Genomic DNA, 22999 nt, shown 5'->3' with positions numbered 1-22999 from the left:
GGCATTCTTTTTATCTCTGGGACCCCAATTGATATTGTAAAATCAATGGTAATTCAACTCTGAGAGTGTACAGATCCATTTGGTTCCATTTGTACACTGAGTTAGGAGCAGACCAAGTATAGAGCCCTGGGTGGAGGTTTTCTAGGGTTTAAGTGGTTAAACAAATGAAAGCGTTATCCACTCAGATTTAATGTTTTAAATTTCAAACTTTTCAAGTATGACAATTGTTTGTATAAGATGTGTGGTATTGTATCTCTCTGTTCTTATACATAAATCTTTTTACAAATTGCAGAATTTAACTCCAATTTCATTTTATATGGTTATAATGTGGTTATATTCATGTAGAAAACAGAAGAAGAAATTATTATTATAACTAAAGCTAGCAAAATAAACTAGAATAAAAAACAGTACAGTAGTACAGTAGTGCATCCCATGGATGCAGGGGTCGTTGTTTTATTGCGTCCCTTAACTATACACTACGTTTTGGGATGCAAAATGCACCCTATTGTAATCTATGATCAAGGCCCATTCTTTATTCAGCATTTGAACCATGGACTGGTGGTTTGATTTAGCCTCTCAGACCCAAAACTTTGAATATTTTGTTATCATTGGATAAGATTTTGTCCACAATTCCTTGCTGTATTGATGTGGTACCATAGGAGAGAACAGGCAGACAGACGTTGAGCGTAAAATGAAGGGTGCATTTAATTTTACGCTCTCAAGAGTTAAAGATCTACAGTATATAATGGTCCATTTGGTTCCCAACTCATTTAGCTGGGGGACCACCTGGAACACCCTTAAGGACCACAGGGAAGAGATGACGGTCGGTAGGCAGGGGGGGTGATGTGAGCAGAGAGAGAGAGAGAGAGAGAGAGTGATGGCCCCCGAGAGTGATGGCAACGAGTGCCCCCCAGGGATGAAGCAGGTTGTCAGGGGCGTGTAGGATGAAGCAGGTTGTCAGGGGCGTGTAGGATGAAGCAGGTTGTCAGGGGCGTGTAGGATGAAGCAGGTTGTCAGGGGCGTGTAGGTTTGTTATCGTGGGCTGCAGTGACAGGTATAGGCAGTGGACCTCACAGACTGACCACTGAATTATGCATCCCTCAGCAGCTGCAGCCAGAACAACACAGCTTTAACGGAATCACACATTCTTTTGACTCCAAGCGGCTTTTATGAACAAATTATTAATGCCATAATCTGGTGGGGAATTAGATTACTACTAGACAGCCACCAGTCAAATGCTGACAAATTGTGGCTGTGGGCGATGATTTTGTTTCCTTCCACCGAACAAGCCCGCATTAAGAGATGCTGCAGAATTTTATTATAGAATTCTAAATCAATTGAATTGGTTGGAAAGAAAGGTAAGTCTTTCTGTCTGTGAGAACTGAACTGGAGAAAACAAAGCATGACTCCAGCCCACCATTGACATTAAACACATCTTTCAGCATATTCTCTGGGGCAAAGCCTGGCGATTCGTTTGGATAGGTGACTGTATTTTTCAATATCCGACACCTTATTTTGTAACGCAGGCACATTCACCACATTGGGACATGATGACGAGGGCAGTGTCTGCCTGGTGGAGTCAGCTCAAAGTAGAGCTAAAAAATAAAAATATTTGTAGCATAATCCAGAGATTAGGTAATGGTGCTTTTTCTTTTACTATGACACTTGTCATGTGCCCACATGGGGGAAATGTACAAAGAAATGGCTGATCCTGGATGGACCCTGGAAGAAAATGTATTTTGAGTATATCCAAAATATTATCAGCAGAAGACCTCCCTCCCCCCCACCAGCGCACACACACACACACACGCACGCGCGCACTGTCCGACCAGTCCACCTACATGCAGCTTACTACTTGCCAAATGTATTTGCATGTCTGTACACAACCAGCAAGCCTAGTATAGTACATCGGGGGACATTTTAGATTATTCAGGCTCTCATTACATCCAGACCTGCTTACAATTAAATCAAAGTAGTAATACTGCAGTGTCATACTGTACTACTACTACTGCTAGTTTATGTGATGTTTATCTTGCATGTTTTCATTGTAACATGTAACATTTCATATTTATTCTTACAATTTTTGTTTGCTATATATTTTTTTTTTTGGAAAATGTATTCCCAAAATGAATACCGGTACATCACGATGAAAGCATATATTCTTGAGAATAGATGTGGCAAATATGCACATTTCTCTACCTTGATTTATGATAAAGTGCTACAATAGGTGAATGGGAGCCAGGGGGGAAAGGAAATACATATCCCTGTCTGTAGAATATATGGTAGATAAGTGTAGTCAAGAGATGAACGCTAAAGGGAATATTCCTGTGTCCCTATCGTGAATGTGTAAGACAAGCTGGGCAAAGAAATGCAAGCTACGGTAGATTATATTTCACATATTCTTTTACAATTCTTACGTACTTCGCTCCTGCAGAAATCCAGGAATTACAGCTGACAGCAACATGACCTTTTCAGTTCCTACACAGTCAAATCCATCACGTTCATTTTACTCCGCAAACGTGTAGAAATGTAACCCAAGTGGACCCCTAATTTTCACAGTTTAGATCGTCAATAGTGCATAGCAATATTCAATTGACATGGTTCAATCAGTATGCAGGCGACATGCCCTGTGGTCGTAGAATGTTCAAGATGGTAATGTAGCAGATATAACCTGTGGTCGTAGTAGAACGTTAACGATGTTAATGCATCGGATATACCCCATGGACCTACTAGAATGTTCAACATGATACTGCTGCAACAGTGAGCTGTCAGGATGAGAAATGGGAATGTTGTGAATTAATTAATTAGATGGAAGTGTTATTATATATATCATGCTTAATTGCTCAGAAAAGGCTCGCAAGAGAGGCGGATCTGATTTAAGGTGCGTGCGTACCAAATGTCCCCACAGGCCACAACTTACAAGTACATGAGAAATAGACATTGTTTGTGAGGACCATTTTCCTGGTACTCACAAGAGAAAAAAATCTTATTTATTTTTTCATTTTTATAGATTAATACAATTAGAAAAATATTCAGGTTAGGATCAGGCATAGACATCCAAAGTCTAGGTTTAGGGGGTTGGAATTTGAGTTCCTGAAGAAGATCCTAGTAGTGATCGAAAGGTTTCATGACTTTTATTTTTCGTTTTTATTTTAGGTTTTATGACCTCAATTACACCCCAAAAAACTGAACTTCACTCAGTGGATTTTCTGTGGTCTGGGATATTTTCTGTCTGTGGAGCCTTTTGAGCTGCAATGAAAACAGGCAAAACAGTGAGAACAGTGACATCTGCTGGCAAATCCCCGTCATATATGGGATTTGCAGGTCAGCAGGAAAATCTGAGCACTTGTTTGAGCCAGAAAACCCCAGACCACAGAAAATCTACTGAATGTTAAAAGTTCAGGTTTTTTGGGTGCAATTGAGCTCAGAAAACATTACAACTTTGTCACAATCCCTTTAATAAACTAGTGGAGCTGAGTATTACCAGTGTTGCAGACTATTCTTTTCTCTTGGAATTTGAGTTAAAGATGATTTATACTTCGATGCGTGCCAGTGTCATGCACCGATTAAATAGCTGATCTACAAGCTCACAACATGTCGCAGCGTGACACATTGTGAGCTTGTAGATCTGCTATTTTTCGGCTCTAGGTTTAGGAATAGGAATTAGGATATATGGCAAAAATAAATAAATAAATGGCATTCAGGAAATAGCCATCATAAAATGCTGATGTCCTCACAAGTATAGTAATACAGACCTGTTTGTGTAGGTGTGTGCGTGTGCGAGCATGTGCGTGCATGCGCTCCTTCCCCCCCACCTGCCACATGGAGGTGGGTTCGGGATTAACAAGCTTGGCCTGACAGTTGCCCGTGCAGGCTGTCTGCTCGCCGCTTCCCCGCAGTTAAAAGCTCCGCTCGGTGAATACTGATGAGCCCCGACCGGCACACAGGTGGAGGAGAACGACTTTAGACAGGGGTGGGTTAAGAAGAAAGATCGAAAGCACAAGAGATGGGGGAGAAAGATATCGTTGCTGTCGGGCAGAAACCTCCAATCTCCAATCAATTTTTTTTTGTAAATTAACGCCCTACTTGATCTTACTACAGCATCACTCAAAAGCACCAATAGTTGCAGATCCGTAAGCTCGAAAAGCTTTGAGCTACTATTGCTATTTTAGAATTTTAATCCTGAAAGACTACCACTAGGTATGAAGTCCAGTTTTGGACGTACAAGGTTTCCACCCGACAGACGATGAAGGACATTAATAAGGAATGAAGGAAGGAATAAATAAATCAAAGAGTGGGACGAACAAATGGATGGATGCGGATGGATGGATGGATAGATAGATGGACTGACAGATGGGAGTTGTGGAAGGGGGGGGGGGGGGGGGGGAGGAGGGGGATCTGCTCACACGGCATTTCCTGGCTCTCTGCGGGACCCCTGGGACACCATGGTCCTTGGCCTTGATACAGTAAATGTCGGCATAGGACCAGTTTCTTGACAGGGACAATGCACATTAATCAACATGCCATTTTTCTAAACCATGCACGTTGACACTTGACAGCAATTCTTTATGTCGTTTTAATCATAGTCTTTTCAATAAAATTCCATTTGGTTTTAGTCATATTTGATGAAAATAGCAATTTAAGGTTAAAAAAATGGATGACTATAATGTGCTTGGTTCAGACAAAAAGGAAAAAAGGTGTGTTTTTACAGACAAGGGGCTGACAAGCTCTGCCACCTGCTGCCGTTTGATCTATGTGAGGGATCGTTAACCAAAGAGCTGAGAGAAGAGAGGTGACGTCATGTGACACCTCCTTTTGATGGCTACCGAGAGTTATCAGCCAAATATGGTTTTAGTTGATGAAAAGTCACATGAGCAGTATCTTCTGCAGCAAATGAGCTTGTTTTATTACCTAAATTGAAACATACAGTACAGTGTGTGTGGCATTGGATCAATAATGCAAAAAAATCTGTAGTATTTTTCATATTCAGTTCTGTCATCTGTAACCGTGCTGTCGTTACTGATTTCTGAGTAATACATTAACGTGACTCACACAGGCTTAAAGGCCCATGCATCTGGTATGGTATGTTTAACCCTAGGGATGCTCCAATCAGGTTTTTCTGATCACCGATTGTTTTTCTCATGATCGACCGATACCGATCTTGTGTCTAAGGGGAACATTTGAATATTTCCAAAATGATTGTCAAAACCCACGTCAAAACTGTTCCTGCGTGTGGGGAGGAAGGGGAGAATGGTTAGGCCTGTCACAAAAATGCTAAATGATATATATCTGATATCTAACATTTATACCACTTAACACCCTGAGCGTCAAGAGTGTCAAAACGGAAATCTCCGTTCAATGATTATCGGAGCATCTCTATTTAACCCATGCACTGACTACAACTCACGGTGGTGTACTTGACATTATTACTGCTAACCATTTACCAAAGCACACGCATGTGGTTCATTTGTTTATCTAGAAGCCATAGTATTCCATTCATATCCAATAGGCTTACAGTATGTGATGTGATTTGATAACAGTCTTGTCAAGCAGTATAGTTGTCCTATACTGCACCACAGGATATATATTTCTCAATAGAGCTCAGCAGAGAGAGAGACTAACTTTAACGACAATAGTGTGTTAGTATTGTACTAAACATACTCTACTTGTACTCTAAACTTGTACTCTGATTAGCTTAATGTGCAACCTTGTTTTCTCACTCAACAGTAAACAAACCAACATACTGTATACTGTAAGTGTGTGCATTCTGTTATCTGCCACTATCATAAGTGACAATTTAAGACCCTTTAATGACAGATTGTCAAATAGTACGTCAGAAAGAGGCAAACATTGTGAAAGTAGCCGATCTACAAGCTTGGGTCAAACAAAATGTGATGCCTACAATTCCAAGTTATTGTCAGGGTGGGGCGTCCCCCAGTTCGAATGATGTTATGGTTAAGTTATAAGTTATGGTTTTGCACAGTAGCTTTTAGGATGTACTATGCGGCATCAGATGTTGTGTGAGGACAACAGAGGACAAAATGTTATGGATTTAGAACGGCCTAAACATCTGTCACATTGATCCTTTACTAGAGGACGGAGTGCTCTGTGTTTAGGGCCTTTTACATAGGCCATTATGCCTGACCAACGTTTCACTCTCTCTCCCTCTCTCTCAAACACACACACACCCACACACCCACACACACACACACACAGGGCTGCTCCACTTTTCCCGTCCCATCAGACTGTGTGTCCTGCCACAGAGAGCGCATGGGACATTTTAACCTGATGTACTTTCTCATTCTCCTTAGTCATACAGTAAGAAGCATGCATTCCTCTGCACTGAACTTCAAAGACTTTGAAATAAGTTGACATTTGAATTTATGTCACCCCGCAGGCTCTTCAAGCTTTTTTTATTGTCTCCACCAGGCCAAAGGCATGGGGAGAGAGTATGTTTTGCACTCCGTCCATGTGTCCGTCCGTCCGTCCGTCCTTCCGTCCGTCCTTCCGTCCGTCCATTATCAGCTAATGTCCGGCACAGTTGGCCCGATCCATGCCAAACTGTGCACACACACTCCCTGGATGCCAACGACGAACCTCTGCCCCAAATATTCCTCAACGGCCTGTTATAGCGCCACCATGAGGCCGATTTAGGCAAAACACATTTCTGTAGATAACTCGTACACATTTTATCCATACATCACACAATTCGGTATACACTATCTCCATAGTCATGTGATCAACACGGATCTGCACAATTTCCCATCTTCCATCCTGATTGGCTTCCAAAGCTCACATGATTGGTCCGTTTCGAACAAAATGCCACAGTGTCCAATTTCCATGAAATTATACCCACACATTTCCACTAGGCCGAGGACGACATGCCACAATTTTTTGCCCAAATAAGCCTCACGGTGGCGTTATAACAGGCGAATTCCTGGTTTAGCTATAACTGCATCGATCTGTATACTGTACAACTTATGTATGCGCACTCCCTAGAGGCCATGGAAAAACATTTTCCCTGCATCCCTCCACATCTGCCGGTTATAGCGCCACCATTGAGGCCGATTTCTGCAAAACACATTGTTTATGTTAGTCGCACAGATTTAATCCAAATCTCACGCAAATCGGCACACATGATCTCTGTAGTCATGTGATCAAGACGAGCCTTTTGGATTTCTCTGATTCTACACTGATTGGCTAAGATTGCCTTCCAAAGTTTGCAGGAGTAGCCTGTTTTGTACAAAATGCTGCACATGTCCTGCTCATCCAGAATTCTATCCTCAGAGATGCTATGAGTGATCTGGCTCTGCATTTCCTCAACAAAATGAAGAAATTTTTTGCAAGAAACAAACAAAAAAACATGTTTATATTTATCCTAAACATTTTGCCAAACATCACACACACTCCTATCCTCCTGGTGGAGACCTGTGCCCATTTCACTTTGTCATCATTCTCCAAAATATTTACAGTATGCTGAATTGAAGTCCTTTTTAAAGAGTGCTGCCTCAGTTACTTTAAGGGTTGTTGTCCACCAAGGCATTTTCTTCCCCTTTTTCATTTGTTTGTGTGCCACGTGTTTACTGCAGCGTGATAAGGTGCTAAGCGTCTACTAAAACAAAACAAAGTCATGCCATCTCCGGTTTACTTCCTGTATCTTGAGTGAAGTACAGTAGGTGCGTGGCCACCTTTTTAGGAGACCGGAAGCAGGTTGTAGTTAGTTGTTATTTCCAATCGAAGAGTGAGCCTGAACACAGCTTCTGAACCATTCTTTCGAGCTCTGGTCACTGAACTAAATATTGTGCCCAATGGTCACAAAGCCACACAATCGTCCCAAGATTTTCATAATGAAATGGCATTCTTTCAGAGAGTCAAATCATGAGAAAATGTATAGGTTCACACTATGGTCCTCAGGACCTCTTGGCAGAAGTTGTGGTTAGTGGTAGTGTGAATGCGGCGTACCGTTCCCGGGAGAGGATAACCCAACCGTTCCCGGGACCGCATCGGGACCAATTAAAGTGTACTCGGAAGTCTCGGATACGGATCGATGCAATGTGATAGCATTGAATACAATTGAATGAAGTGTACTTGGGTGCAGAAGACTCAAAGCCAATGTGAATCATGGGAACAGGCAACCGTATTCGGGATCATTTTTAATCAAACGGACACATTTAAGTGGTGTTAGTCTCTTAATAAATTTACCCCAGCCACTGTATTCATGTGTGTATATCATAACATAGTATACTGTATATGTGGTGTTCTGGAATGTGTACATGAATATATGTACTTTTATGTGTTTTCAAGTCCTGATCTTTACCCTGCAAAACTTTGATAGCCCCACATCTTAACCACTCTCATACTGTACCTGTCACCTTCTTTACCCCATCTGCAGGTCTGAAGCAAAGGCACCTGGGATATGAAGAGGTGAGCCTGTACACACACACACACACACACACACACACACACACACACACACACACACATACACACGGATAATTACCCACACACACACGGATAGTGGATACCCACACACACAGAACACACACACACATCCCACTCACGTGCATGCTGCCCTCTGTCTCTCGCTGCGAGGCATTTACCTCCTGGAGAGGAATGAGATTTGCAGAGGATGTCAGCACTGTCCCCCGCTGAGAGAGAGAGAGAGATAGAATGACATCAGTACTGAAGTTGTGTGCCAGCTTGTTGTTTGATTGTGCCTTATTACAGTACACACATGTGGACATGCACACACCTAACTACACACATGTGGACATGCACACACCTAACTGCAAACGTGGGTCGACATGCACACACCTAACTGCACATGTGGGTCGACATGCACACACCTAACTGCACACATGTCCACATGCTCACACATCTTGCGTAATATGTAGTATGTACAATATCGGTGTCTCTCGCTCTCTCACTCGTCTCCTTCTCTCCGATATTTTCTTGCTCTCTCTGTCTTTCACGTTTCTTGCTTACGCACGCACACACACACCAATCACGCACAGGCGCACGCACGCACACACGCAAGCAAGCACACGCACACACCAATCTTGCACTGCTTTTACAATTCTCTTTCTCTGTACACACACACGCGCGCGCGTGCACACACAGCAGTAGTTCTCATCTTCAATAGTTCTTGTCACACAGTCTTAGAGCAGCATATCATTTCAGGGTCCATTAAACAGCCCATTCGCTGCAGCATAAAGACTGTCAGCAAGCTCCCACAATGCCTCTGTGAGGCAGAACCAAAATAGAAGCCATGCAGCCTCCCTCCCTCCCACTTTCTGCTGTCATCCCTGAAGGACGGGTGACCTGTCACTACAGTAGTTACAGTACATAAGCACTGGCACTGGAGACCTCTCCGCCGACCTGTGATTGCCATTAGTTAAATAGCACTGATGTACAGACCAGTGCTTCTCAAAACATGTCAAGGACCACTAAATTAATATATAATTGGCCCGAGACCAGCATCCGGAAATGTTTTGTGCCAGGGACCACCACAAGAGAAGACATTTCAAATTGTGATGTGCTGCGAGCGTGTATATATATCATTTTGAATAGCCAAGATAACAAACCCTGGAACCCATCCAAGGACGCCTGGGGCTCCCCGAATCCCACTTTGAGAACCACTGAGGTAGACCTCTCAGTGGACTGCCAGCAGTTAAATGGCACTGGGCGACAATGGCTCAGTGGCTGTGGCTCAGGAACCGCAAGTTTCCTAGTTCGATTCCGGGCTCCCACAGAGTTAGTGTTGAAGTGTTCTTGAGCAAGACACTGAACCCCTTTGCTCCCGATGAGTAGCTTGGTGCCTTGCATGATTTCCTCCGCCATCGGTGTATGTTGCACAATCTATGTAAAGCACCTTGGATAAAGGCACTATATAAATGCTGTATGATATATAAATTATGTAAAGAATATTCAAAAATAGCAGATGTACATATATCTGCTACGTGTATGTTTCAATAGCCAACGTCCCACAATCTAAAATGATACAGATGGCCCAGTTTTTATGTGTTAAATATCACCGTCTGTAGTGTCACAGATGAGCTGATTGATTGATTGATTGATCGATTGATGTGTAATCATTGCACAGGCATACAGTTTTCAAGCAGAGAAGCTCAGCCACCATCAAAGGAAAACATTCATGACAATAATGAAAAATAATATTTCAGGCTTGGCAAATTGGGTGTCGAGTGGGCGGACCGTAGGTGTTCATGGATGTAGGATGGGCCCATGCCAGGATCACACCTCAACAAAATGGATAATTTCTTCCTTTCAGTCTCACTAGCTAGGGATAGGCAATATGGGCGAAATCTAATATCACAATACCTCGATCTTGTTTTTGTGACAATAATATGTTATTTCTTTCTTTATTTTCAAACATTTTCAAAAACGGCACAAATAACAGATTTACAAGCTGTATTACTGCATTGCGACACGTTGTGAGCTTGTAGATCTGCTATTTTCAAAGTATGGTCATAACATGTTATACATAATTTATGATAGCTTGTGAAATGGGACATTCTGCATAACAAGTACGTTTACTTTTGGTAAAGTATATTTTGATTCCAATACTTTTGTACTTTTACTCAAGTAAATTTTGATTACCGTACTTTTACTTGATGGAATTCTTTTCTAAATTGCAGTATTGATAATTAATTATAAGCATGTAGTACTTTTTCCACCACTGTGTGGTTTATTACACTGTGAATGTGAGGTCTTGTTGTCTCTGTGTGACACATGTTAAGAGGAAATGTAATTAGGTTTAGTTTTTTTGTTGCTTGGATGCACTTAGTGATACAGTAGGGGTGTGTGTGTGTGTGTGTGTGTGTGTGTGTGTGTGTGTGTGTGTGTGTGTGTGTGTGTGTGTGTGTGTGTGTGTGTGTGTGTGTGTGTGTGTGTGTGTGTGTGTGTGACTGTGTGTGCTCGTGCGTGTGAGATGCATACAGTAGTCTACTGTATCTATGTGTCTTGCATGGTCTCCCTTGTGCTACAAATATGTGAACTCTTATGTCCCAGTATCATGTCTACCACTTTTTACATGACTTAAGTTACTAGTATGGCCACCGCGCCAGACAGGAGAGGAACAGTGCAAGAACCTTAACACATTTACTCAAGTATACTTCAATAGTATATTGAGGTACTTTACTTTACCGAGTACTTCCAATTTCCAGTACATTTACTTCTACTCCACTACATCTCAGATCCAAATATTGTACTTTTACTCCACTATTATTTGAAAACATTACAAAACATACATTAACCACTTCATTTCCGCCATTTGAATAGACAAGCTTGTAGATCTGCTATTTTCAAAAGATCTTTTTATACATTTGAAAACTTGGGACTGCAGTGCACAATGAGTACTTTTACTGTTGGTACTTTAAATACAAGCCAATACTTTAAGTACAAGTATTGACGCCAACACTCTTGTACTTGTACTATTTCTACACTGCAGTATTGATACTTTTACTTAAGTAAAACATCTGAGTACTTCTTCCACCACTGGGGAGAGGGGGAGATATGGCGGAGCCATTCAGAGACAGAGTCATGAGACCATGTTTGCGTAGCCTGACCTGAGTCATATGAGCGGCCTAGACGTCCCGGCCGGGCCCGCCTCATGAAACGAGAAGAATACAGTGAAAGAGAGAGAGAGAGATATATAGAGAGAGAGAGAGAGAGAGAGAGAGAGAGGGAGGGTAGTAGAAAGAAAAAGTAGGAAAAGAAGGAAAAAGAAGAGTGGATTATTTACGGCCGGGAGAGAAAGATGTGTGACTTGGCATGGCGGCTGAGGGGTTTCGGGGCACGCTGCGTCGGCTGTTTCTGCGGCGTCGGGCGGCGAGGCGACGAGCCCGACGAGGAGAACAGGCCAGGGGAGCAGGAGGAGGAAGAGGAGGAGGAGGAGGAGGTGGAGGAGACGGTGGAGGTGGAGGTGGAGGAGGAGGGGGAGAAGGAGAAGGAGGGACAGGAAGGGAAGGAGATGGAGTTGCAGAGGCGTGCGTTTAAAAAGAGTGCCACTTCCTTACCGCCGACCGAGGTAGTGTGTGTGTGTGTGTGTGTGTGTGTGTGTGTGTGTGTGTGTGTGTGTGTGTGTGTGTGTGTGTGTGTGTGTGTGTGTGTGTGTGTGTGTGTGTGTGTGTGTGTGTGTGTGTGTGTGTGTGTGTGTGTGTGTGTGTGGTGGAGGGGGGCAGGTATAAACTAAAGTCAATGTATATTGACTGTATATGAACAAATGAATGTCTTTATTGCAGACTAAAGGTCCATATAAAAACACAATAACAACACATACATACGATACAATACAAAACAGTCCAAATGTACATGTTAGACAGGCATTTGTGACAGTTATAAATACAGGTCAATGTCTATCAGTATCTAGTGCAGCTCCTCACAGGGTTCCTTATACATGACAACGATGCTATTCAGACTCATGAATAATACATGTACTGTATATACCGTATTGTGCCGAATATAAGACGACTCTGATTATAAGATGACCCCCATCTTTCAAGACTAATTTGTGAGAACAAAAACACATTGAATGTAAAATAGTCTAGTCCCCAATTATTATTATATAATTATATATGTGCTTATATTCAGCACAATAGGGTATTAACCAAACTATCATTTTGGATGTCCTGTTTCAGGAATCACTTCGTATGACGTCGTCGCTGTGCTGTTGCTGGATTCCCGTTTGTTTTGTTGCTGCTGTCAGCATTGTGTGCCTACAACACACTGTAGACAAAATGTTATTTTTAAGTAGTACATTCAGCAAGCATGCAGCATGAAGGTCAGCGGCGTGCATATATATACAGTATACATACACACGTTATGAATACACACGAAACAAAAACAAAAACAAAACATGGCAAATGAATCAGTTCTTTGTGGAACTCGTGTGACCGTAATGCATTCTGTTGAGCAGGCAGAAAGTAGAGTGAGGTTTCGTTACATGCATGTGCTTCATAAACTCACCATGTCTGAAGGCCGCTTGTATACGCAGTGCAGATGACAACCCCAAGACATGGAATGATCATGACTCTGTCAGCTGCTCGTATAGTTATAAATAAATACATGATATTTCTAATTTATAGAGATTAATGGGGCTTTACATGGGACAGTTAATGTGTTAACCCATTTAGGACTCAGACCAGATTCTACAAATGAAAAACCTATGTTGATATATAGAAGAATCTATGTTTCTATATATCAGTGGTTCTCAAACTATTTCATGTGAAGGACCCCAGAAATTATATATGTATTTGGCCGCCGACCCCCATCTGAAAATATGTAGTTCCGGGGACCCCCCAGAAGCGAAGTTACGTATGAGTTAAAAACGTTTGCTGTGAAAGAATATAATATTCCAAGAATTGCACACATTTTCACGACTTTTCAAAAAATCGCGCGGCACAGAGTGCCACGCTATGAGCTTGTATATCTACTCTTTTTCAATAGCTGAAGTTTAAAATAATGGTTAACGTGGTTAAAAGCTAAGGTGATGCAGAAGGGATCAAGGATTTCAAAGTGTTTTTCAAGAGTGCTCCAACAATTAAAATAAAAGAAAGACTTTAGCAAATAAGGTAATGGTTTTACATAAGAGTATTTCAACAACTTGAACCCACCAAATACCCCCCAAAAAGTATGTACACCACCACCACGTCTCCGTGTCCCAGTAGGACTGGGAGTTGCTGTGCTACCTTAAAAATCCACTTTATTTCCCATTAAAGTTGACAGAGAGTGAATAGATGGGAGGGCCACTGCGTGGGCAGATGATGGATTGGGCACCCCTGGGCCCCACGGAGCTGTGCATCTCCTGGGTCGACACTGTAACACCTTGCACTGTCAGCGGCTAATGGAGAGCTATATATGTCTCTCACCATGTCTATCTGTCTGTCTTCATGTCTGTCTCTCTCTATCCTTCTTAAGCCTCTCTAGCTCTTGTATGAAGCACGTTAAAGTTATATATTGTAAGTTAATATAGAATAGAACATATCGTTGCTGTCGGGCAGAAAACTCTTATCTCCATTATTCAAACGTGTTGTGATATTTTTTCGGTAAATCAACCCCCTGCTTTATCACACTACACCGTCGCTCAGTCAAAAGCATCAAAAGTAGCAGATACGCAAGCTTTTTGTCCTGAAAAGTCACATTATCGTCGCTGTCTTCGTCCGTCCATTCATCTACCTTCTATTCATCTTCCACTATGTCTCATTCTCTCTCTCCTCAGCTGAATGACCCGTCGTCGGACCCGTCCTTCTCCAAGTCCGAGCCCCACTGGTTTCACACGCTGCAGGTGCGCAGGCTGCGTGTGCCGAGGGGGCGGAGCAACAGCGACCCCCTGGGTGGAAAGGCCTTCGAGCCGACCGACTTTAAGTGGGTGAGTGACCGGCCAGCCGACTGACGACCAACTGTGTCTGGGTTTCGTTTGCGTCCTCTTGGAGGGTTTCACTGAATGGTTTTTTAATTATTATTATTTATTTTTTCAAATAGTATTTCTTTGTCCACAGGTTCTTTTTTTATTTATTTTTTAGAACATTTTTAGGAACAAAAAATAATAATAAAATAAAGCATATGGGAGAGATGAATAATGTGTACAGAAATGTTAAAGTACAATACAATATAATACAAGACATAAGATAGTATTTGAAGCTTTGAGCAGTAATTCAAATAAAAACAACAAAACCAAAAAAGAGAGACATGAGTAAGACAGAATCATTCAATCCTTGCCGCTACAAAATCTGGTCGTAAAGGTATAATAATTATATTCCACCCAGTTAGACCAAAACTTTATACATTTCTCCTTCTGCAGTCTAAGAGAGAAAGTGATCTGTTCCATATTTATTAATATCATTTACTATATCTATCCATTCTTTCATGGTGGCGGCCTCAGGAAGCAACCAGTGTTGTGTAAATACTTTTCTACATGCAGATATCAGAATACCAAATGGGTATTCATCAGATCTTCCAGTCTGAAAATGTGCATGTCCCAAAAATAATGTAGTAAACTTGCACCAATTATTGGGTAAATTTGCACCAATTATTGTATTTATTGATCTCTGAAATTCTGTCCAGAGGGTTCTAATCAATGGGCACCCCCAGAAAATATGCCAATGGTTAGCCTCCAGTGACCAACACTGTCTCCAGCATGTTGCCTCCCCATTCGAGAAATGTATTCTTTTTTAATATATATATATACTGTATATTTCAGTCAGACTCCACATTTGTATTCTTTACCCAAGAAGGTTCAAATGTGAGAATGGTGACCACCAGTATCAGTTTTCACTTACTTAATGTGTACTGTATATGTTATCTTACAGTACGAAACCAGTAAGTAAATTAAATTCACCAGTAAAGGCGTGCTCGTTTCGAGGCTCTGAACTGTGCACTCTGCGAGGGGGTGGGGGGGGATGAGGGAGCGACGCGGCACGCTTGATAGTCACGCGACTCCCTTAGGAAATTAATAAATGGCTGCCTCGCACCTTGGCTCCGACAAATTGCCGCACGGCCACCTGTGAGCGGGCCTTGGGGGTTGTTAAAACAGGAGCCTACCGTTCGGGGCCCATCCACCCCTGGCCTTGACGAGTAAAAAACCCACCCAGCCTCCAGCTTAGTAATAAACTGAATTGTCAGGTGAGGAGATGGAGAGAGAACCCCTTTTATCAGCTTCAATGTCATAGTGTTCCAATTGTGTGTGCTCATTTTGATGTTTCATCACTTTCAACCTCACTGGTGACACATCCTGGTGTCGGTCTCCCGATTGGATGAAATTGGATGACATTGTTATCTTGACCTAAAAAGTGGAGCTTAGAAACTGAAGAAACTGAAGAAACACCCGCAATAGCTATGACTACTATTGGAATACACTCCACTTTTAAGTTACGTCAGCATGCGGTCGCAACGGATTTCTAACGACTAATCAAATGTGTTCAGATCTGAACCAAGTCTCCTGAGGAGGCGCGTCTGAAGCCTGTTCTGGACGGGGTATCCGGACGTAAGAACAAATCCACCTTGAAATTGTCATCTGCAGTTGACACATCCTAACTAGGACATGCACGCGTGCCGGCGGAAGTGTCATCCTCTTTCAGAAACAGAAAGAAGGGGTCGAGCAGAGGAGGAAAAGCCTTCTTGCGCTCTGCTGCCAAAGGTCACCAGGGGTACTTTTATCAAAAATGCCTCGAGGACCGTTGCTTGCACTGCTTGCATTGTGTTGGATTGGGGGTCGTTCCCAGACCGACAGATGACGCATGGGACGGACTGGAAGCGAGACATTTCTCTCACCCTCTGTTGCTTAGTGCTTATTGTGTCGATTATGTTCGACTCTGTAAAGCACTTAGCGAAATGACTCCAAATCAGTATCACAATTTTATTGCCTCTATTGTGATTTTAGCTATTGATTATAATGATGTTGTTTTATAGTGCCAATAGCCAATCGACGTGTTGTGAGCTTGTGGATTGGGTTTTTAAAAGAAAATCTGTATGCCACCATTGTACAACAAATGTCTTTCTGGATTCCGACCTCTCCTTGGACGGTCACGTAACAAAAGTTGTCCAGTCTTCATTTTTTCACCTTAGAAACATAGCAAAAATCAAACCCTTTCTCTCCCGCCCCGACCTCACTAAAGTTATCCACGCTTTCATTTACTCTCGTTTAGACTACTGTAATTCCCTATACTCCTGCCTCTCAAAAAAATCCATCAACCGGTTACAACTCATTCAAAATGCTGCAGCTCGCCTCCTCCTCCAGAAAATACGATCACATCACCCCTACCCTGGCCACCCTACATTGGCTGCCTGTCTCATACAGAATCAATTTCAAAATACTTGTATTCAAATTCAAAGCTAGATCCGGGCTCGCTCCTTCTTACATATCTGAACTACTCGTCCCCTACGAGCCTTCTCTCAAAAAAATCAGGCTGCAAAAAAACTGTAGGCGACCGGGCATTCGCTATCCGTGCGAGATCAGGCTAGCCGAGTCTGTGCCGTGTTTTAAATCACTCCTTAAGTTTCAAGTTCATTTTTACAAAGCTGCATTCAACCCTCTACCCATGTGATTTGTGATTTTTTATTGATTTCTTCTGTTATTGTTGTGATTTTGTGTATTATTGACAATGTATTTTATTCTATTGTGTGCCTCCTTGCTATGTTTTTATATATGTCTCTCTGTTAAAGCACTTTGTGACTCGTTCTTAAAAGGTGCTATACAAATAAAGCTTTATTATTATTATTATTAAGTGGATAAACAAACTAATTTATTTAGTTGATTATAAAAATCTATTAGAATTTCTTCGTTTTGCTGATATACATGAAATAAAAAACAAACATAATAAATCCCTTCTCAACATGAACAAGATTAAATCTGTTATTGGTTCTGATTTTTTATTTTTTTATTGCCCAGCCCAGTCATAACCAATAAACAAAATAATTGTTTATAAAGGCACGTGTCCAGCAGGTGGCATACACTGCATGTTCCTACAGTCTTTAATGTGTGTGTTAGTGTTGATTTTGACAGTAAATGTATGTTGGCAGGCCTTGATGGTGTCTTAATGACTGATTTTACACATGGTTGCATGCAGATCTACAAGCTCACAACGTGTCACTGTGAACTTGTAGATCTGCTATTTTCAGAGCACAACCATAAAGTGACTTGTCTTTTAGTTCCACTGGATCACTTCTCCACTAGTACCTCCCTAAAATATTTGTCTAGTTTTTATTCATAGACGAAATTGTCAGTATATTAATCTAATTAATTCATTTAGTCTTAGTTTTAGTCATCATATCTTAGATTTTGTCAGTGAAAAAAGTTAGTTGTCATGCTTCGATGAAATTAACATCTGTGTGTGTGTGTGTGTGTGTGTGTGTGTGTGTGTGTGTGTGTGTGTGTGTGTGTGTCTGTGTGTGTCTGTGTGTGCGCGTGTGTGCGCGTGCGTATGCGCGCTGTGTCAGAACACAGGGCTGCAGTTTGGAACGGCCAACTCCTATCTGAACCTGGAGAAGCTGGGAGAGGGCGCGTACGCCACCGTCTATAAGGGAATCAGCAGGTCAGCACCACTCACCTGTCCACTTAAACCATGCTGATTCTACAAAATGTCTTCTAAATTGTTTGTTTAATTTGTGAACGGTCCACTCCGCCATCCATCCACACACTGAGATGAGAGGCAGAAGTGGAAAGAGTACTCAAATGTTTGATTTACTGTAAGTAAAAATGGCAATACTGCAATATAGAAATAATTACAGTATAGTACAGTATAGTTACAAGTAAAATTCTGGAATTCCAAATGTACTATGTATGTAAAAGTACAAAAGTATTGGCAATCAAAATGTACTTAAAGTACCAAAAGTAAAACCATAAGTAACTAACGTTTTCTAATAATTGTAGTGGAGCAAAAGTACAATATGTGACTTTGAAATGTAGTGGAGTAGAAGTACTGAAAATTGGTACTTAAATACAGACAGTACCTTAAGTAAATGTACTTGGTTACCTTCCACCACTGATGAGAGGGAATCGGTACACAGGCCACAGGAGGAAGGCTCTCCAGTGGGACTCCATCCCGTATAGACCAGGCAGCGGTCTGGGCGTACCGTGTACCGCGAACGAATTGCCAGAGGCTGCTGCAGCGATTCCATACTGTTCTACAAGTGAAAGCAGATGTCGTGGCTCGGCCACGTCTGCCAAATGCCTGAGTCACCTGTCAGGTCTCATTTCCATCCAGAGGGTGTAAACTAAAGGAATACCTTTCGGCCTCAGTCTGTCCACGGCTGCCAATGCAGCATTTGCTGCCTGTAGTGTCGTTGCACTTAACCCATTTTGGGGCGGGAACCCCTTTTGGTGTTTTAAACATTATGTTATAAATTAGCTATTGAAAAATAGCATATCTACAAGCTCATAGCGCGCCACGAGCTTGTAGGTCTGCTATTTTCTTTTTATCGTGAAAATGTGCCTCGAATCTTTGAATATATATTGTTACAGAGTGAGCATTTTAACTCAATTCTTTGCTTCTGAGAGGTCCCTGGAACAACATATTTTCAGATGGGGGGGGGGCGGAGGCATATTACATATAATTTTTGGGGTCCTTGACACTATATTGAGCACCACTGATACAGAAACATGAGGTATTTCAGAAAAAAATACATTTTCAAAATGTAGACGTCTAAATCATCATACTATCATACTATCATCATCATCATCATCCAATAATTCTAACAATGTCTGTGTGTCCGTGTGTGTCCGTGTGTGTGTGTGTCTGTCAGAAACAGTGCCGTAACTCCTTACTGCCTGCACCAATCACTCCCACTTTTCACACAGGCATTGACCATATGCATGTGGAGGGCGTAACGAAGCCCTTTTTTCGATTTGACACATTAATGATTATTAATTCAGGAAAATATCTCACAACGGTTAAGGACTAGTGGGTTAAATTAACTGAAAACAAATATGTCCATTCCCGTGCAGCAGCCAGTGTGTCCACCACTCAGTCATATATCGTTGCTGTCAGACAGAAACCTCCTACATCTATCTTTTCTGTGTTTTTGAGGGGTTCCTATAGCTAGCCTATCCAATGCATGGCTTTTGAAATTATGTCATACGATATGGCAGCCAAGTCTATGGACTTCTAGTTCTAATGTTTGTTTAGAGCACTGGCGCGACGACGTGAGATGTCACGTGGCCAATATAAACACATCGACTTGTGAGTCTGATTTTGTTTTATACAATAACACAGTGCATTCATGTCTCGGAACGTATACTGTATAATAGTGGCAGTGAATCTGCAATGAATGAAAGTGACTCTGCCACATCATGTGCAGGCTTCTAAAAGTCTAAATTATGCTTCAAATCATTTCAACATTATTACCAGGTGTGACTCACTTCACACGAGTGTGATTTTTTAAATAAATTGACACCCTACTACTTGATCATACTACAGCGTCAGTCACACAAAAGCATCAAAAACTCGAAATGCGACGTGAAACGACGCATGTTGAGCTGAGGACCCCAGGATAGGAAGACTAGAGGCTCTTTCATGTGTCTCTAATGGGGATCCTTTAACCATAAACATGCTACTTTTGCTGATTTTGAATCCTGAAAAGTAACGGTTTCCACCCGACAGAGACGATAAGCAAGACAGTGAGCCCCCCACCCACCCACACACACACTCATACACACACACACACACACACACACACACACACACACACACACACACACACACCATTTTAGGTTATTCTGACTGAATATATGCCAAGTAAAATGCCCATGCATTCTCCCTGGAAGTCTTTATTAGTCAGTTATATAATAACAGGCTCAGATCTCATAAAACGTCTTCATTTTATAAGGTCATCCCCGCCGCGTAAAAAACAGAGCATGGATGGTTGCCTAGAAGTAAGTTCTTTCTGGCGACCGCAACATGCACAATCCGCTTGCCTTCCATATAAGGAAACGACACAAATCCCATAACAAGACCACCAATTGGCTCAGTGGAAAACACCTCGGAGGAAATGGGTTTTAATTGGATCAGGGGCCTCTCTGAAGTTTGATTCGCCAGGAGTTTGTTGGGTCGTAAAGTGGTTCATGAGGAGATGTTTAGGTTATTTTTATTTGTGTTTTTTTTTTCAATGCAGGAAGAGGAAGTGTGTGTGCGTGTGGGGGTGGGGGTGGGGGAACGCTTTTTTCGTGGGATCGGATTCGAGGCCAGGCCACATACAACCGCATTTGTACGTGTGCAGAGAGAGAGAGAGAGAGAGGTGTTATACTGCAATGTAGAAATATTCATTTACAAGTAAAAGTCCAGAAAGTAAAAGTACTAATTATGCAGAATGTCCCATTTCAATCCTTTTGAAAATAGCAGATCTACACTCGTAGCCGCGTTTCACTTCTTGTTGCCTATTTTAGATAGATAGTTGACACCAAGCAGATGTATGTTAGTTTACTTGTTCACATAATGTTAACATGTTCACATACCGTTTGCTTGACCACAAAATGCTACCAATGTTACTTAGATAGCATTAGGATACCATGTGAACTTCAAACCCATGCAGCATCTGTCCAAACATAGTTATTTTGTAGCACTTTAATTGTCTGTGTGTTTTTCATACTGTATAATATTTTGTGGGATCAGCGGGATCGACTGATCCCAGGCCAGCACACATGGGAACCACACGTGTTCCTCGTCTTTCATGTTTTAGTTTTAGTTTTTCAAATATTTAGATTTTCTAAAACTGTAATTATATGCTATAGAACGGAGTCTACTTGTATTACAGAAGACTTTTAACGGCATACAGTAGATGACTGACGTGACGTCATAGATTGCAGTGTTGACAGATCCCAGTTCAATTATGATTATTGTGGGGGATCGTGGCCTGAGGTTTGGGAACCCTTGCACTAGGGTTCATGCAATTTACTCTCAACTTGCACAAGTTGCTCTGTTAAATGAGTCTGTTAAATGTCTGAACTGTAAATTGTAATACTCATGTCTGGATTTCTGCTTTTTGAGTTTTATGGTTGATTCATTAAAGAACAACCGCTAAAAAGTGTGTTCTCTCCCTCTCCTGTCTGTCTGTCTGTCTGTCTGTCTGTCTGTCACACACACACACACACACACACACACACACACACACACACACACAGGATAAATGGTCATCTGGTGGCTCTGAAGGTGATTCGCATGAAGACAGAGGAGGGAGTGCCCTTCACTGCAATCAGAGAAGGTGAGGCACACACACACACACACACACACAGAAATGACCACAAGCGAGTCTCCACATTAATCCATGCGTGCGTGCGTGTGTGTATACTCTATGTTTACAGCCTCCCTGCTGAAGGGGTTGAAGCACGCCAACATCGTGCTGCTTCATGACATCATCCACACCAGAGAGTCTCTCACCTTTGTGTTTGAATATGTGGTGAGTAACACGATTACGCATTATAACAAGAACACACTCATGGATTCAAGGTCTCAGTCGTCACGACTGATATTGGATTCCATAGAAGCCATTTGAAGTTGTCAAACTGGCAATATTTTCAGAAGCATTTTCCATAAAACCCTAATGGTCACAGATATTTCATAAAAGCAAAGGTTAAAGACTCAATCTGTGATTTATTGACCTGGGTGGCAGTATGTACTAGCCTGGTGGAACCACTCCCCCTGCTGGACAACATTTGCATTCTGCCAGAAAAGTGAGTCTGGAATCTCTCAGGCAGAGACAATGTACTCCGGACCAATTCTTGACAGAGAGATATGCGGCTGTATGGGGCCGCTAGAGGTGGGATCAACGCAAGACTTACTGTATGACATATTGAAGCGCTGCCACAGCGCAAATGTAAACTCAACCTAACAGGACTACAACTCGAAATGATTATGGAGATATCAGATATTTGTCCCGCTGCTTCCGGGTTCATCGTTTCTGCTTGAGAGAGCCCAGATGCAGGCAGGAGGAGGGAACTTGTGAACTCAATACTGCCACAATCTGGCGAAGGTTAAGTATGTACAACAGCAGGAACAATGTTACTAGAACATCATCATTGTACATATTATGTTAATGGTTTAGGAATCAGCACTAGTGTGAGGGGCTCCTTTCACACCGTTACACAAATAGCATAATAGGACATGGCACATTTTTTCAGCCGTGAGGTTTTATTTTTGCTTTAATCCATGCATACTGTATATATATATTATGATCAGCCATTCTCAACTGGTGGGACTCGGAGTACCTCCAGTGTGCCGTGGAGTTGCTGCTGCCCAAATAAGTTTAAAACTATTCATTAAAACAATATAGATTGATTTTCTCACTGAGACATTTACATTTTGTTTTTTGCAGGCTAATTACTGTCATATAGCTTACTCAAATGTTGCTTTTAGCAAGGCACAAGTACGGTGCGTGCCAAGTGCACAGCGATGATTTGCAGTCACACCGACACCCATTATTTTGCATAGTGCTGGTAATGGCAGACTGTGGGCTCACGTCCCAGTGCAATGGAAACACTCAGTCAACACTA

At 42.0% G+C, this 22999-nt stretch overlaps 1 protein-coding gene across 1 annotated transcript in view; it reads left to right on the top strand.

The window, feature by feature from the left end:
* The window catches only part of cdk15 (cyclin-dependent kinase 15), a 66644-nt gene that overhangs the window by 2579 nt on the left and 41066 nt on the right, over positions 1–22999 (top strand). Inside the window, exons 2-6 of the mRNA XM_083758633.1 lie at positions 8393–8424; positions 14237–14386; positions 17953–18047; positions 21632–21711; positions 21812–21906. Of these exons, the coding sequence (XP_083614759.1) occupies positions 8393–8424; positions 14237–14386; positions 17953–18047; positions 21632–21711; positions 21812–21906 (452 nt within the window). The remainder of the gene's footprint in view (positions 1–8392; positions 8425–14236; positions 14387–17952; positions 18048–21631; positions 21712–21811; positions 21907–22999) is intronic.

Source organism: Protomyctophum parallelum, assembly GCF_964188405.1.
Source record: "Protomyctophum parallelum genome assembly, chromosome: 23".
In the NCBI taxonomy this organism is placed as follows: Eukaryota; Metazoa; Chordata; class Actinopteri; order Myctophiformes; family Myctophidae; genus Protomyctophum; species Protomyctophum parallelum.
The sequence above is the reverse complement of the archived record's forward strand: the minus strand, read 5'-3'. Positions and strand labels throughout refer to the sequence as shown.